The sequence below is a fragment of the Durio zibethinus genome, chromosome 20 (assembly GCF_047325235.1).
Source record: "Durio zibethinus cultivar Kanyao isolate XHJ-2024 chromosome 20, ASM4732523v1, whole genome shotgun sequence".
Classification (NCBI taxonomy): Eukaryota; Viridiplantae; Streptophyta; class Magnoliopsida; order Malvales; family Malvaceae; genus Durio; species Durio zibethinus.
This window is the reverse complement of record NC_143181.1, coordinates 7968265-7986735: the sequence shown is the minus strand read 5'-3', so window position 1 is coordinate 7986735 and position 18471 is coordinate 7968265. Positions and strand designations below refer to the sequence as shown.

The window sequence follows — 18471 nt, the reverse complement described above, 5'->3', positions numbered from 1 at the left end:
TTATAATCAAATATTATATTAAAAATTTTTTAAATTTAAAAATCACACGAGTCATATCACTGTAATTTAAAAATTATTGCCACATTAAGTCTTTAAAAAAACTCCTACGATAGGATAATCTCCATAGAGTCTAACAACTAGGCTGGCTGGCTGCCTTCTTCACATGTTTGTCTTTTCATCACCAATCTGATCACGCCACCTCAGCCACGACCCTGCGAGCATTGTGACACAAAGGTAATTAAAAGTTAAAGTTAGTGGCAACTTAGTAACTTCAAACTCAAAAGCCTCCAAAAAAATCTCACTTTTTTTTAGTTTGAAAACGATGATACAATGACGTGAGAATTTTTTTTTAAATTCCTAAAATTTCCCATTTTCGCTCACAGACGGAACGCGAACCGCCGTTGCTGTGATAGCCAAACGCACACCTGCTCTCTATAACAATTTCCCTTTTTTTAATTAAAATATTAAATACCCAAAAAACCAGGTTCCAATTCTGCATTTACTATTCAATCAAAATCCGATTGAGTACGATTTTCAGTGTGGTGGGAAAGGTTTTCGCGAGGAGAGGTGTTGCGATTCTCTTTTTTTTTTTTTAATGTAATGAAAATCCCGCTCATGTTTCAAATCTTCGACTCAGTGCCAGCGTAGTTCAATAAAGCTAAAAGAGGGGAAAGGAAGGCCTTGGAATTTCTCTCATGGAAAAGCGCGTGTACGAAGTTTGGAAAGGAAGGAATGTAAGGGTGTCATTTTTTATTTTTACTTTTGTGGTTTTTTTTTTTTTTATCTAAATGCTCGGTTTGGTCATCTGGGTTTTTGTTAGATTTGTTTGGTTTGTAGAAAAATGAGTTGGCTTTTGATTGGTTTAGTCATTAGTGGGATTTTTAGGTTTGGGTTTTAATCTATTCGGGTTCTGATTAGTTTTTATCCTTGGTGAATTTTTGGTACTATGAATTATGATACTGAGAAAATGGGGGAAAACATGGAGAACTTATTAAGGCTTTCTTTTTGGGTGTTTTGACTGTTTGTTGATTTGTTTTTGCGTTGATGAAGTTAGCCACAGAGCTGTGGTTAAGGTTAATGAAGCATTGTTGGGAATGAAGCTTTTGCAATTTACTCTTATGACCAAATGGAGGACAAGCTTTGGCTTTAAAGGACAGTCAATAATGGATTGTTGAGTAGAGTTACGGAGTATGGCCTTGGATTTTTTCTGGTTGAATTGGTGTGCTTTTATGCCAAATTACTTTGGGGGAAAATAGGCCAAGTACATGCTTGATACATAGTTGATTTTATGTATTTTTGCATTTTAAGGGTGTTATGTGTGTGTTTGTATCTGTCACAAGAGCTGTAGTGTTACTTCTATGGGTGTATTAAGAGTTTGAAACTCATTCTCATCTCCCAATGTTTTCAGAGAATCTCATTGAATTAAGTATAATTATAATGTTATAAATTCTTGCAATTGTGGAAGATTCAATGGGATGGATTCTCTTCTGTTCTAGTTTACCTTTTCCAAATCTCAAACCACAATAACGAAGCCGTTGCTTTGCTGAGTTTGGTGATTGTGAGGATACTTGCTACTTTGATAGTGTGGCAATCTTTGGATCAAAGGGATGCTTTTGTGTAGGAATCAGTGCAAAAATATTGTTTAAATAGAAGGATGACCAATGTGGTCATAGTTTGTGGTTAAGATTTTTTAGATGAATTACCACATTTGGTGGAAGTGACAGGTAACATTTTCAATCCCTTAACAACCCTACCCTCCCAAAAAAAAAAAAAAGATTTTGAAGGAATATAAGGATAAAAAAAATTGGTTGGTATGTTTTTATGTAATTCACTCATTATTTGGATGTCAGAGTCATCGGTTTTTTCTTTTCTGGTGGTGGGATGGAGAGTGTTTGAATGAGTAATAATTTACAAGTTGAAGAAAGTAACATTGATTAGAAAAATCAGGCAAGGTTTAGGAGGGTGGGGTGTAAGCAACGCATTGTTCAAAATTGTTACTAACTGGATTTTGCAAAGATTGATGATCCAATGTTTGATGTTTTTCATGTTTGAGAGGTGTAAAAAATCTATTGCCACATGTTTTTTGTCATGGTATTTAGTGATAATGTACATCTGAGGATGAGAGTATATCAAGATTGAAGGCAATGTTATTGAGTGGTTCATTGCTCTCAGAAACTTGATATAGTGATAATTATTTTATGCTAGCTGCCCTAAAGATTGAATGAATGTTTTAAATTCCAAATTATTTAAGAGATCTAATCAGTATATGATCAAGGAGTAGGTTAGTGGCATGAAAAAAATGTTTACATGAGCTTGAAAGCCTTTTGAGCCATTAGATTGGTATAATCTTTTTTTTTTTCCTTAAAACACATTTAATCTCGTTAAAGTTATTTCATATGTAAGCTAGACTTTCAGTCAGTGCATGTGGGGGTTTTCTAGTTGGCTCAAGGTTGTTGGAAAGGGCTTTAAGTGTAGTCAACTATGAGATGGTTTTAGGATTTAGACTATGATGAATGAAGATAAATGGTCTAATATTCACAGTTGATCTTATTGGGGAATTTTGCCAGTTTTCTATCATTTATGTTCACTTAGATAGGACTGAATAGCCTATGAAGTTTGCTTGATGGGGTTTGCTAGTTTTTTTCTAGTTTGTGGCAATGGAGGAACAATTTTTTTTTTCTTTTGGAAGTTCTATAGAATTTTGCAAAGATGGTTCCAGAAGTTTGAATTTGTTAAGAATTATATTGTAACCTTTCAGTTTGAGCTTTAATTGACTTTCTTGTCAAGCTTTAGAAAGAATATTCTGTTAGGAGCTTGTTTAGCTCAGTTACTGTTGCTATAAAAAGTGCTACTAAATATTAATAAAAAAAAGTCTTGGTGAAGTAGATTCTTTTAAGAAGTTCAACCCAGTAGAAATTATTTGAAATAGTTGATACTATATGTTTACTCATAAAAAATTTTCTTTAATTATATCTATCATCTATCATTGCAACTTTTTTCAGAAGCACCATGACCATAAATTTTTGGTCTTTAGAAACTTATTTTTAATACTAAAGGTAAAGCTATTTCTTCCATTCCCTTGTTTGATCCAGCTTTAGCTTTGTAGAGTAGTGAAGCTGTTCAAAAGATGGGCCAGACAAGCATTATATTTTACTAGTGAAGGGTTACAATCTCTTTAGTTATAGGCCATTTCCTTGTAAGCCTTTGATGCTGTTTAACTTGCTGTGAACTTTGTGTAATTCATTGTGATACTACCATTACTGTGTTTTACAATTAGTTGATTGAAAGGCCCTACTTGGTTCCTTTCAAAGTCCTCTGTTGAGTGCTTGGTTTCTTTTCTACATTTTTTGAGGGTGCTATGTAATCATATTATGGTATCTACAAAACTGAAAGATGAATAATTAAATAAAAAAATTGCATATATAGTTAGCACATTATTTAATAGGAGAAGATTATTGCCAAAGGAAATAATGCTTTGAACTTTGAAAAAAGTTTTGTAAAATTGTTTATGCATGAGGATTTCAGCTATTGTCATGGGTCTTCTAGTATCCCTATAAGTTTTTGCTCTAGCTTGCAAAAGTACCGGATCAAAACCATTATAGCAATCATACGACTAGTATAGGAAGTAGGAGAAGATTTCATGATTGATTCTACTGCTCTGAATGCTGTCCAAGGTTAAGAGTTCCTCTTCGTTATAGCCTTATCCTTTTTTGTTCTTTTTGGAGCCCTATTGCTACTTGTGTGGGTTTGTAGCAAAGTATTGATCTAAATAGCATTTTATTAGTTTAGGAAATTTGCTTGCTAAATAATCTCTAGCCTTATCCTTTTTGGTTCTTTTTGGAGCCCTATTGCTACTTGTGTGGGTTTATAGCAAAGTATTGATCTAAATGCTCAACTGTTGATCTAAATAGCATTTTATTAGTCTAGGAAATTTGCTTGCTTAATAATCTCTCTGATCTTGATGTTATTCCCTTTTTGAAATTTTATAAAATTTATAATTAGCAAACAACATTGAAAAAGTTTAAAGCATTTATTCAACTTATACGTTGAAGCAAAAATAAAAACTTGGATGCAATGCTTAATTTGCCCCCCACTTTGATTGTTAATTAATTAGGATCTTGTGTTAGTTGGAACTGGTGAAAATACTAAGTTTCATATTATCAACAAGAGCGAACTACTATAAGTCCTCAATCTTTGTACTGGTCATGGATAAACTTACCAAGTACATTTCAAGATGGTATCCTTGGGCATGCTATTTGCAAATGATATCATTAGTAAACGAGACAGGTTGGAGGTAAATGAAAGTTAGAACTTTGAAGATTATTTTAGGATGCATGGGTGTAGGTTAACTACGACCAAAACTGGGTGCAATTTGTGAAAAATATTTAGAATGGCAACATTAAAATATGGAAGCCATAACACAACTGATGTTTTTCATTTTATCTTTTGCTTTCTTCTGTCTATACAGATCATGCAATTAATTTCATTTGGCATTTAATTCCTCTTCTATATGCATTTTGCAGAAGTTTGTTCTTGGTGGGAGGCTGATTTTTGGGCCAGATGCTAGGTCTCTGCTTGTTACCTTATTGCTGATCATTGTTCCTGTTATCATCTTTTGCGTATTTGTTGCAAGGCACCTTCGGCATTCATTTTCTCCATATAATGCAGGATATGCTATTCTGGTGGTAGCAATTGTCTTTACTATTTATGTAAGTGATTTTTACCTTTTAATTGTTGCTTGGGTTCTTTCTTGAGGTTTTAGAAAAACTACTGTTGAGTTGATCACCCTAGATGCCAGCAGAGTTAACTGTTCTTTAAGAACCTTACAAATTGCACTGAGTGCCTGTTTTTAATTGTTGGGATTTCTCAGCAATTATCTCTGTCATAAGTTTTCTGAACAAAATTTTCATGGGCATTTATTGAAGCTAAATTTTCAAGATGTAGAGTAAACAAACTTTTATGTTCCAATTCCAAAGATAATTGATCTTATGAATTTTAAAATATATTTTGGTGGAATATATGGTGGAACCCTTTCATTTGATCTTAGATCAATTGTTGACTTTTTACTGGTAATGGAGTTCTCATAGAAGTTTGGCCTTCTCAGATCTAGTTAAGATTAGGATAGCCCTTTCTAATTTCTGGACTTGATTATGGCGGATGCATTTTTAAAGTAGTATATCTTTTGGATAACTTTTTGTCTCTTATTTTTGTTGACTTTTTCTTTTGGGTTATCAAGTTGCTATTGATTTTAATAGCACAATTTATTTTGATAGGTGTTGATTCTTCTTTTCCTCACATCAGCCCGGGACCCAGGAATCATTCCCCGCAATTCACATCCACCAGAGGAGTTCCGCTATGATTCTTCTGTTTCAACTGAGGTTGGGGGTAGGCAAACACCTGGCCTTCAGTTTCCTCGAACCAAGGAAGTTATGGTTAATGGAGTTAATGTGCGGGTGAAGTATTGTGACACATGCATGCTTTATCGCCCTCCCCGTTGCTCCCACTGTTCCATTTGCAGCAATTGTGTGGAGCGTTTTGATCACCATTGCCCTTGGGTGGGGCAATGCATTGGACTGGTATGTTGTTTTCTTTGATAAGCCTGTTTACTGATACTGTTCTGGGCATTTCTTGCTCTCTTCTCTTGAGCAGTTTTTTGTTAGTAGGCTGACTGTTGTGTATATGAGCAGCGAAATTACCGGTACTTTTTTATGTTCGTTTCTTCGGCAACTCTTCTCTGCATCTATGTGTTCTCCATGTCAGCATTGTACATCAAGATTCTGATGGATGATCACCATGGAACAGTTTGGAAAGCGATGAAGGAATCTCCTCCGTCGGTCATACTAATGGCATATTGTTTCATTTTGCTGTGGTTTGTAGGCGGGCTCACTGGGTTTCACTCGTACCTCATTGCAACAAATCAGGTCTGTTAAGTTCTCCTTGTTGCTGTATGATAATTTAAGTAGTGCTTGATCTCAATTATTTCAAATCATAGGGCTTGGTATTTTTTTTGGAAAGGCACATAGAGCTTGAATGAAGTATGATAAAAATTATCCCAAGTCTTAGTTTTTTCTGCCCTCTTAACTTGTGAGAGCTTGGTAAATAAGTATGAGAAAAATCCACCAATGAAACATATTAGTAAGTTTTAGACCTTCAATCTAGCGGGAATAGAGGGTATGTGTATATGGATGGGGGGGAAGAGCACAAATTTTCATTTTGTGTAATGAGGAGCAAAGATCCATTTTTGTTGAATTCCATGAGTATTTTAGGAGTTAACTAATGTTCCTTCATGTCTTCCAGACTACCTATGAAAATTTTCGATATAGGGCTGACAACAGAATCAATGTTTACAATCGGGGTTGTCCAAGTAATTTTCTTGAAGTATTTTGCACAAAGATAAAGCCCTCAAAGAACAATTTTCGGGCTTTTGTTCAAGAGGAGGTACCAAGGCATACTTTGCCAAGTACTCAGGAAGCAGAAGTAGAAGATCGAGGTGGAGATCCACGTTCGAAGGTTGAGGATGATCTAGAGATCGGTGAAGATCTAAAGAAGATCTCCCAGCGACGTAATATTGAGGAAATTGATGAGGACATCCGCAGTAGAGGGAGCAATGGCCCTCCTCATACCACCTTGGAGGTTGATTTTGTTCTGGGTTCAGATCGTCAAGTTCCTACAATTCGATCTGACACTAGACACTCAAGTTGGGGAAGGAGAAGTGGTAGTTGGGAAATTGCGCCAGATGTCCTTGCTAATTCCACAGTTACTGAAAGCAGAAGCTATATCACTCCAAAAGAAGCTCGCCAATGATGGGGTAAGTTGTATAGTTGCCATTGCATGAATGATGATGTGCAGTCTCTTGGATAGTGTTTTCCTGGTATGGAGGGGAAGTTTCATCGATTAGAGAATGACAATTATCCATTGGGGAGTGAAATTTACTCCCCTTTTAGGCTTGAAAACTTGTGTTACCATTTTTTTTTTTTTTACATTTTCTTTTGTTAAGCAGTCCATAGGAATGTGTCTTTGTAATTGTTTTGAGAAAAGTGAATAGTGTCTTCCTTTTATTCTTTGTTGAATGATATGCAACCTTGGGTGGAATGTCTAGTTTTGTTTTGATTTCATTTGTAAAATATTATGTCACTGCTCCAGACACGAAATTATCTAAAAGCTCTCTCTCTCTCTCTCTCATATATTTAACTTGGTTAGTTGCCGTTTATTTAAAATTTAATTAATTATATATTCATCTTTGATTTGTATTAAATATAAAAATTAACGTATTATAATTTGTGATAAAATATTAAATTTAAAATATATTTTTGTTAAAATTTTAAATTATATATATTTTTTTGTTTTCGTATTATTTATGTTATATATTTAAAATTATTATATTTGTCACACTTTAAGGCTTTATTTTATTTTCCTTTGTGCGATTACAAATTTAATGATGTGCCATTGAATAAGAAATCAGAAAAAGAGAATTGAAGTTGGACCAGTTTGTCGTTAAAACTATTGTCTGTTTGTAGACTCTACAAAGAAAGTGGAGCACTCTTCTATTTGGACAATAAGTTCAATTGTTGATTCTACGTATCGGCAACTCGCAAGTGATGCTCGTGCAACGTTTCCTTTAACATGAATTGACAGCGACTCAAAACAGCATAACAATCGGCTAAGATTCGTCTTGTTAGATAAAAAAATTTTAGATTCAAGTTTTAATGATAATCATTTATTGAGATCATATCGAATACATAATTTATAATTACTTATTTTAAGATGTTAAATATGATACATCTTATCTTAACTTAAGAGATTAAATAATTTATTTATCTCATTTTTTGAAGAAGAAAAAAAAAAAAAAAAAAACTTCTTTACATTCGTTTTTTTTAATTAATTTTTTTTTATTTTTCTTGATATATTCTAAGAATTGGTATCATCTAATAATTCTGCTTATGGATGTAATAATTTCTATTTAGAAATTGATGATAAAATTGAGCAATGTAATGGGGTCATTTCATCCAAATTCAAACAGAAATGGGCTTGTTGGATCTACAAACATAGCAAATTCAGAATTTCAAGACCCAGAAACATCATTAAGAACAATTATACTCAAGCAATAAGGATTAAAGCCCAAAATGGAGTGGGGGCAAGGTCCAACTCAAGAGCTTGCAGAGGCTTCTTTGAGTGCTGGGAAAGGAAACCTGATCTTGGACTACAAGGATGGTTAATTGGTTATGTTGAGATGAGAGGGAAAAGGTTAAAGATATGATAGTAACTACGCCATTCCAAGCCTGCAAAGTAAAAGCTGTGAAGGAGACCTCTTTTTTGTATGTGGGCCTAAAGTAACTGAGATATAAAGGAAGGAGCAGTAAAAATTGCAAATTTGAATCTCAATCTTGTTAAAATGAGATAATAAGTATTTGGGTCAACTGTTAATTATTACTTTAATTTAGATAACTTCAATTTTGAATAATGTGATATGATCGCATATTTTGTTTTTATTGAAGAATGATATTCAAATTTAATTTTTTTAGTCAAATTATGTACCTACCAAACTATTTATATGTATACCTTAACTATTGCAATTAAACCGATCCCTATCTTCTAATTTAAAACCCTACTTGATGTGACATGATTCTCTATTTTAAAAAATATATATTATTGGAATAAATTGGAGTTGATCGAAATTAATTGGATTTGGGTTTTTTTTCTCATCCGTAATTCTACTATACTTTAAAAAAAATTTAATTTCAAAACTAGAGCAAAAAGGAAATAGTACAATAAGAAAACGAAAAATCTCAAAAATTAAAATTGAATAAAAATAGTTAGATAAAAATTAGATAAGTTTCCGATCGATGTGATAGGAGTTGGTATTGATCTATCCTCAAACTTTGTTGCCTAACGACGAAATAAAGTAGAGTATGATGCTGTTTATATGGAAAATGGAAATTGGATCGTATCACACATGGAAATGGACATTCTACAATATCTCTTTCATCCATTTGGAATTTTCTGGTTTCGCTTTCTTTGGACATGCATACATGGTTGCCATTCTATATTTAAACTCTCCTTCATCCCACGGCAGAGTTAGCCAAACATTTTTACAGAAATATTATTGTTTCTTAGTTCTTACCACTTTTTTTTTTTATTTTTTACCAGCCCACTCTCTCAAACAGATTAAATTGCTGTTTGATCATTTGAATAAATTAAACATTGCAAAATTAAAAACTTAATTTTTAATTTTAAAAATTTTAAATATTTTTAAAACCTTGGCTTCATTTGGTGTGTTTTTCTTCATTTTTTTCCTCTTAGTTTTGACCACGTCAAATAAGTGATTGAGACGTGTGGTATTTGTTAGGAAGATCAAGTTGACTTGGAACATCAACATAGAAGCTTGGGGGCAATACACAACATCACGTAAGAGAAGTTTTGAATTAAATATTATATTTTAAAGATAATAATATAAATTGATTAAATTAAATTTTAAATTCAACACCGATTTTTTTATCTATGATAATATTTGAAGGCCAAGGTGTCCGCAAGTTCTACTTACTCAGGTAGCTGTCTAAGATAAATTTGATAGAATAAAATACCAAGCTATAACATAAATTTGATCCTCTGATTTGATTTGAATTGCAAGCCTGAACTGTACTAATGTAGAAAAGGAGCTCAAACTTGTTTAGGGGCTATACATTATTAGACAGGAAGGCTGGTATTGACCAAATTTTCGGACCATTCCTTTTCATTCTAACCTAAAAAAAAAAAATCAATCACAAGGTTTGGTTTTTGTCATTTCTATTTTGAAACAAATAGAAACTTGACCCTTTATCATTATCTTTTACTTGATTTGGTTCCATTAATTGATTATTGCAAATAGTGCTTGAAATTAATGATCGGTGTTTAGAATGCTGTCAGCCTCAGAACTTGAAACGTACGTTGCTTTGCCCTAACCTGTCCTGCCTAGCCTCTTTTTTTTTTTAACTTGGTCTTCCTATTTTCTCTAGGTTTGTGCCTTTCCGCTTAAATTGTCGACTTCATGTCCTAAACTTGAAACGTGCGTACCTTTGCCCTAACGTGTCCTGCCTAGCTTTTTTTTTTTTTTTAACTTGGTGTTCCTATTTTCTCTAGGTTTGTGCCTTTCCGCTTAAATTGTCGACTTCATGTCCTATATAACTATAGGACATGAGCCAACTCTCTGTCAACAAACCTATCCTGATAGGCATCCGATGATTGACGGATCCCAAATATAATTATTATTATTATTTCATCTTAAAATATTTATATTGTATTAATTTTTATGAAATTTAAAAAATATATAATTTTAATATATTTAATATTAAAATTAAAATTTTATGATTTTTAATATTAAAAAATAAAAAATCATAAAATATAATTTTAAAATATAAAAATTAAGAGTTTTAGATGTTTAAAAATATATAATTTTAAAATATATTTAAAAATAAATAAATAATAAATATAATAAAAATTATTATTATTATTTCTTTTTTGTTTTCGAAAGCATAAAGCAATTTGGATATGAAAGCTAATCCATTTTTTTTTCTGCTTTTGTTCTTTTTTGTTAATTGACACATATGGAGACCACCGGGCTTTGAATTTTTTTTCTCGGTACGTACGAAAACGCATTAGATTTAATAGATGTGTTTGGATAAACGATGAAATTAATTTTAATAAAATTAAAAATAAAAATAATTATTATAATAATAAGATTAAATATTATAATAATGATATTAAAATTAATAGTAAAATATATATTTATATATAAAAATAATAATAACGATGAAATAAAATATAATAAAATAAAAAATAATCATTAAAAATATTAAATTAAAATTTATATATAATAAATTTTAAATTATAATTTGATATTTATAAATTTAATAAATAATTAATATTATTAAAATTATTTTTATTTCGAATAATAATTTTGTTATTAAATTTTTGGAAATTAATAAAATTAATAATAATAAAAAAATTATTTTTAAAAAAATTAATAATATATTTACATAAATTGATAATAATTTAGAAGATAATATTTATTTTTTACATTAAAATAATAATTATATTTATTCAAAATAAAATTTGAAAAAAAAATGGAAATGGCAAGAAATATTAAAAACTTTTAAATAAAAAACCAAAGTAAAATAAATAATTAACTATTACATTTATGCCGTCAGGAGGAAAAGCAAAAGAAAAAAAAAAAAAAAACAGGGGGCTTATTTGGAAAAGTAAGAATTGGTAGAGGTGAGTTTTCTCAGTTCTCACCGGAGCATAAAGCACCAGTCAAAATTTTGAGGTTCAGCACGATGAGAATCTATTTGTACCGTGCCGTTCATATTACCTAAATGCACATTTTTACATTGTACAGTGCAGTTGACACGAATTTTCATAATAAACACAGTTACGTTTAATTTCAAATGCAACCTTTGATTAGGTAATGAAACGCGTTCTTTCTCATTCTCATAAAATCTTAACTTCTCCCCGTGTAATGATATTTATATATAAGAAGTGTTGATATTTGAATTAGTATTTTATTTTAATTATTTATCAATTTTTATTTTATTTAATTTTAATTTTTAAGAATATTATTCCCTTCATCTTATTTTATTTATTTATCTTTTATTTTTTGAATATTTCAAAATTATCATCATTCTCTTACTTTTTTAATACTTAATACTCTTTTTTTTTTTAAGATTTTAGTATTTTAAGAAATTTTTTATTTTTGGCATTCAAAATTATAGAACATTAATTTGATAAAAAAATTTTAATTTCAATTTGATAAAAAATAATAATCACATTATTCATGGTTGATAGTGTAAACAATCCATGCTTTCAAATGAGAAATGCGCATGCAATTTTGTTTATTAAAAATAATCCTTCGTCATTACCATGGAAGCTTCTTTGCATCCTTAACATGCTTAAATTCGATTTCTCAAAAAAGTGAAAGATATAAACCAAGTGGGACTTCACAGTAATGCATTTCGTCATCACATGATCATGTTACGACAAGTTGTACAAATCTACAAATTGGTCCTAACAAGAAATTGGAGTCCACAAAAAAAATAACAAAAAAAAAAATTCTCTTCACCCAAAATTGGTTGGTAAACTACCGATCAGCCCTGCCAATTTTAATTTTAACCCTTCTCAACAAAGTTTTTTAAAGTAGAAGACTTTTGTATGAACTAAAAAAATTAGAGCACGTGTACTTAAAATCTTTTTTTTTTGGCCGGACCAAACTTTTTTTTTTTAATTTCAGACAAATATATTTTTGTCATAAAAAACAAAACTCACGGTCCGAAAGCCTTACACGTCTGTTCCGTTTTGCACGCATCTCGATGTGGACTCTTTCTTAATGCGTATCAGTAAAACGTGTCTTTCTGGGCCCCATTCCGTAACATTTGACCTCATCCTTAGTCTCCCTGTCACGTGTGTCTCCACGTGCACGCTGACCTCATCAATGGGAAAACGCCAAAAAAAAAAAGAACGGACCTTCTTGAAGACGTAAACCTCAAGCTCAAGTAACTTTCTCAACAAATTTCAATTAAATTAAGTCAAATCCCAAATTAATTAACTAATTAATCTTTTGCTCAATAATATTTAAATTTAAGAACGTACTTTTTTTCTATGGAGTTTAATTAAAAAAAAGATTCTAATGTTAATAATCTCATCAACATCGATCCGCTAATCCCATTTTTAAAAAATAAATACATATTGTCGTTTTCTTAGTTTTAACATTACCTCATTTGATTATGATATATTTTTTATATTATTAGTTTAAAACGCAATGTGTTTTATATTAATTAAAATAATTTTTTATTCGTAATTTAAAATAAATTATTTATATTATTTAATTAATTAAATAAAATATTTAAATAAATCAAATTATTTGAATTCATTAAAAATTTTTTTAGTGGTCCAACTAAAAGTCAAAATTGGGTGCTTGGGTTTGTTTATTAAATAAATTTATTTTTTAATTATTTATTTATTAAATTCTATGAATAAAATAAACTAATATTATTTATATTTTGAATAAATTTATTTGAACATACAAATTTTATCATATAAATTATCATAATTTTTTGAAAAAAATTTGTGATTATACATATTGTAATAATTTTTTGAACAAAAATTTATAACATTCATTTATTATAAATAAATTTTTTATTTATACGATCAATATTACTAATTCTAATTTGAAGAATTTTAAGATTTTATTATATTAAAAAATTATAATTATCTTTAAGATAATATATTTTATTTCTTAAAATCATATTTTTTATTATTTTTATGTTCTCAAATTTTCTAATACTTCGTGCACGACACCAAACATTTTTTTAACAGATTGAGTATATTTTTAAAATTTTATTTAAGTTTACTTTTTTTTTGAAAAATTTTAAGACATATTCTTCATATTGATTGATTCAATGTATTCATAATGTTATTTCAAAATGTTTCCTACAAAAATTGTATTAAGGAAGAAATGAAACTCCTTTATTACAAACTAGACTAATTGCTAAGGGGTGGTTTATAGGTTTATTTTAATATTAGTGAAAACAATGTTCTAGAATTATGGTTCAAAGTTGGTCTACTCGAAAGTTATTACAATGGGCCAACATTAATATTTTTTTAATTTTTTGTGTTTTTAAAATGTGCTGAGGGCATTTAAGAGAAAATAAAAATTTAGATAAAAATTTTCTGGTGAAATTTATAAAATTTTTTATTAAGAATGATTAAATAAAAAATTAAAATTGATAAAATAAAAAATTTTATTACATAAATAAAGTATGTAACATTTAAAAGAATTTTAATAAACAAGATCTCATTATTTTTTAGTAAAATTTAGATATAATTTTTATTATCAAATAAGTATCGATCAAATTTAAATTATAAATAATTTTTTAATATATTATTTATCTTCATATTAAATTCTATCAATTTATCGATTTAAATTTCATAATAAATTTTTTATTAATTTAAAAAAAAGTCACAAATTTTATTTTAAAAATTTCATATAAATTTTATCATAAAGAGAATGCCCTGTACATAAACAAGACATAACGGTGAGAGATATAATTTTGCTGTTCAAATCTCTTAACTCTTACAATTTTTTTATTCTTTAACTATGGTTTTTGTTTAAAGAAAACAAAAATATTTTTCACGTTGAGGTTCCATGTGACTAAATGCATGTTTTGGGGATGGCATAAAAATTCTTATTTTTTTCTGCTTTTTTTCACTCAAATTAAGAGTTTTTTTTTTCTTTTAATTTAAAAAAGTTTTTAAAAAATTAAACCGAATAAATTTTGTCATTGTAGAATGAAGCTTCCTTTTTGGCCAAAATATGGAGCCTCCTCTCTCTAATATTTGGATAGCATGTATCTTTCCAGGAATCGTCCTATTTTCGCTTCTCTAAGAACATTGTTTTTTTTTTCAATTGGCAAATAAAAAAAATATAATAATATAAGTTGTAAGTATCAATTTGAAATAAACGTTTTCACATTAGAGGATAGGGCGTAGATACAGATGACTATGTATATTTGGCAAGTTTAGATTAAATGTGATCACTTCCACTCTAATTCTGGAGGGATCCAACAAATTTCCACTTCCAAAAATAGACAAAAGAAATTTCAAACAAGGAAGAAGTTTGTTCTAACATGGATTACTTGAGAAAGATGGGTCTTAGCTCTATTCATGCCACACGAATAGACTAATAAAGCATAAAAATAACAGTCAATTAATTAATTATATATTAGAAAATATCAATACAAATATTCAATTATATGAAAAGGTTAAGGAAATTCTAACTGCCCATCTTAGGGTTCCATGGTGAGAATCCCTACTGTGAGTTGAAAGTGACTTTCACTATGCTGTCAACACGACTGTTACTATGTAATTAAAAGTTCGATGACTTGCAATAGTAATCAACTATGATACTCATATATTTTCCTTCAGAGCAATCTGAATTATCCTGGCTGTCAAATAAAATAATTACTTGGGAGAATATTCTTCAAAATAATTATTAATAAGGATAAATTAAGTATAAGTGAGATCATAATTTAAAAATATGAAAAAATATTGTGAGTGTTTGAAATTTAAATTTTAAATTTATTAAATAAGATCTTTTAATAGTTATCAATTAAATTAAATTTTGTATTTATTATACTACAATAAGAATAAACAAAAACAAAGTACATTCTTAATGAATCTTTGGCTGTAAAGCAAACAACAGACAGCTTGAAAAAAGCTGTTGGTTTCTACACCTTTCTTTCGATAATGGAGAGAAGAAGCATCAAATCTTCGAGATAGAACCATGCCTGAAATCCTAAATGCCTCTTTGTTTATATCCCCGCCTCTTAACTTTATACTGATTTTTATGTTCCTTTTGCTTTTTTTTATTCTTTTTTACAATAACAATGATGTAACAATAACGTAAATAAATCTAGTTACATGCAAATAAATAAATATATGATAAAAGAAAAAGTAGATTTGATAATTTAAGATAAGATACGATACGAAATGATAAAAAAATATAAGTTAAAATTTTAATAAAATTATATATAAATTTAAAAATAATAAAAAAATATTTTAAATTTTTTTTATCGATATAAATTGTGAACGTAATTTTATATAAAATATTATTGAATACATAAATTAATTATATTTTATATGATACGAATACATAAATTACAATTAAAAAAAATATTAAAACTTTCTAAGATATATTTTTTCTATATAAAAAATGGGATTACTATTAACTAGTGGATGGAGGATAATGACTGGGATGAGACCACGGTGGCACGGGAAAATCTGACCCACTAGCCTGAGTTTGATTAGACGGCTGCCTGAAAATGCCCATTTGTTGCTGCTCAGCAAAAAGCAGAGGAAAAGCAGCAGAGGAAGATGATGAAGAACCAGAAGCTGAAGAAGCTGCAAATGAAGAAGGCAAAGATGACAAAGAAGAAGATAGCAATGGCTGTTGAATATTAGGTAATTGAGAAGATTGAATCATGTGCTCTAGCAAGCTTGTAGCTGGTTGTCCATGGAAATCAGTAGAACTCTGGAGCAACTGAGAGTACTGCCAATAATCTCTCATCATATCAGCGGTAGAGCTCTGAAGAGGTTGGGATTGGTAATATGATGGCACTGGCATAAAATGAGATGGTGGAAAATGGGTTGTTACAGAAGTAGAAACGGATGTTTGGATAGCAGGAAAATTCTGCATTGGTTGAGGAGCCAGCCTGACATTTTCCGGGAAATTTAACTTGGCCCTGTTTCCCCTGAATCTTAAGGCAGCTTCATCATAGGCTCTTGCTGCGGCTTCTGCTGTATCAAATGTACCAAGCCAAACTCTTGCTGCTTTGTGAGGATCACGTATTTCTGCTGCCCATTTTCCCCATGGCCTTTGCCTAACGCCTCTATATCTTCTTCTTCGCTCGCCAGTTTCTTCATGGGACGCTGATGCTGCTCCAACTGCGGTTTCCGTTGATGTGGTTGGTGGTGCAATAACATTTGTAGTTTCTTCAGTAACTGTTAAAAAATGAAGATATAGATTATTGGCGAAGAAAGTTAATTCTATTTTCTTGTTAAAAAAATATATATTTTTTGTTATTCGGACTGGTCCAAGATTAACTGATCAAGCCTTTCATTGCAAGATAATGAAAACTTGAAAACCAAGTTAAGGCAATATTACTTGTTGAAAGACATGCAATATTACATAGTTTTATTCTTATTATTACTATTATTGTATGAAAGTATTAAAATAAACAGTTATGTAGTTTATATTTATAAAAAAAATGATTTTATAAAATTATTGATTAATAAGAAAATAAAAGGTGTTGTATAGATGATGTAATCTTAATTCCCTAGATTTTCACTAAAGGGAAAACCAACAAAAAAAAAAAAGGAAAGAAAGAAGATGAGGAAGAAGAAAAGAAGAATGAAAATCAGTATGCAAAGAATAGTTGAAAAAAATTGGAGGATGAGGTGGTATTGATGGAAAATACATACCAGCAGTTGCACCAGATGATGAATCAGCATGAGAACCTCTAAAATCAGCAAAAGCTCTTTGAACCCTTGGTACAGACTCAATCAATTGAGCAGTACCCTCTTCTTCACGCCCTCTTTTTTGACCGATCCATAGACCAGAACCAGAACCAGAACCAGAAGGAGAAGCAGAAGAAGAAGAATAAGAAGGAGAATAAACAGCAGAAGGAGGTGCAGCTGAGCCACTATGTGTAGGCCCAAAACTAGACGAGACCATGCCAGCTAAGTTGGCACCGTAACCCCAATCAGTAGCTCTTTGCCCTGAGACAACATGTGTCAGGGCGGATACTATTGCTGACATCTCGGATGCTTGACTTTGCGATCCAAAAAATATTTCTGCTTGGTTCCCATGTTGCATCACCGGTTGGTTCAATTCTCGAATTTGAGACAACTGCGGTTGTATTTCTTGGCTGTAACTATCTTGTTGTTGTTCTTCGGTACCGCCGCCGCCATCTCCAACAGGAGGAAACCTGACGTACTCACCTGACCCTCTTTGGTGCGCCACCTTGTTGGGCAAGCACATGAAAATCAATGAAATCTTTGGGTTTCTTTAGATGGTTTCAATGAAAAAAAAAGAAAGAGAAACTTGCCAGGGGACCGCAAAAATTGAAGTAGAGCCTTTGTTTTGATATAAACGGGAGAGGATTTTATATGTCGACAAGGAATTTCAAAAGCTGAACTTGGTCAGCCACCACATTAAAATAGTACACTCCTGAAATTTACCTCTTTCCACTTTCCCACCAGCATCACCTTTGATATAGTAGAATATTAAAATTTTATTTTTAATAATAAAAATTTAAATTATGATTACTTCAAATATAAAAAAAATACCGTCACCACCTTTAATAGATAAAAAGTTACGGAATTTATTTTCTTTCTACAGGGTTTTTTTTTTCTTTTGGAGATTTTATTGAAAAAAAAAAAACATGGCAGATAATGTCTAAATGAAATGTTCACACCTTGAAATTTAACTGATTTAATTCAGTGTTTTATGAAGAACTAATGGCAAGAAGCTAAAGAAGTAGCCTGTACTTTGCTTTTTTACTACATTTATAAGTGATAAATTTTTACATAATTTTTTATTATATTTAAACAATTATAGTATTACAAAAAAATTATAAGTGAGATGCTTAAAAAAAAAAAGCAAATATCTATAAAAGATGAGAGTTCTTGTTTGAATTGAGTTATGAGTACAACATAAAAATGTAAAAAATCTGCCGAAATTAGCAACTTAGGGGCTAAGGATTAATAAATGATTAACCCATAATTAGTCAAATGAATTGTATCCTAATCCAAATTGATTTGAACAAGATTTAATTAAAAAAAATTATTTGATACACTAACAATAAAATTTTTCAACTTCATAATTAAAGTTAAAACGATGACAAATATATTTTTTTAAAATTAATTTTTTAAACATATAAA

The 18471-nt window shown here is 30.1% G+C and overlaps 2 protein-coding genes across 2 annotated transcripts; one reads left to right on the top strand and one right to left on the bottom strand.

Annotated features, from left to right (window-relative positions):
- The first annotated feature begins 332 nt into the window (after window positions 1-332).
- Window positions 333-7182, top strand: LOC111315729 (protein S-acyltransferase 8-like). Its single transcript, XM_089749579.1, has 5 exons — window positions 333-734; window positions 4524-4709; window positions 5274-5576; window positions 5688-5921; window positions 6298-7182. Exons 1-5 carry the CDS (start codon window positions 696-698, stop codon window positions 6802-6804), a joined length of 1269 nt encoding a protein of 422 aa, XP_089605705.1. The 5' UTR covers window positions 333-695; the 3' UTR covers window positions 6805-7182.
- An 8464-nt stretch (window positions 7183-15646) lies between these two features.
- Window positions 15647-17759, bottom strand: LOC111315728 (uncharacterized). The gene is made up of 2 exons (XM_022917682.2): window positions 17011-17759; window positions 15647-16530 (listed from the first exon to the last, which is right to left on the bottom strand). Exons 1-2 carry the CDS (start codon window positions 17567-17569, stop codon window positions 15755-15757), a joined length of 1335 nt encoding a protein of 444 aa, XP_022773417.2. The 5' UTR covers window positions 17570-17759; the 3' UTR covers window positions 15647-15754.
- Window positions 17760-18471: the final 712 nt, after the last annotated feature.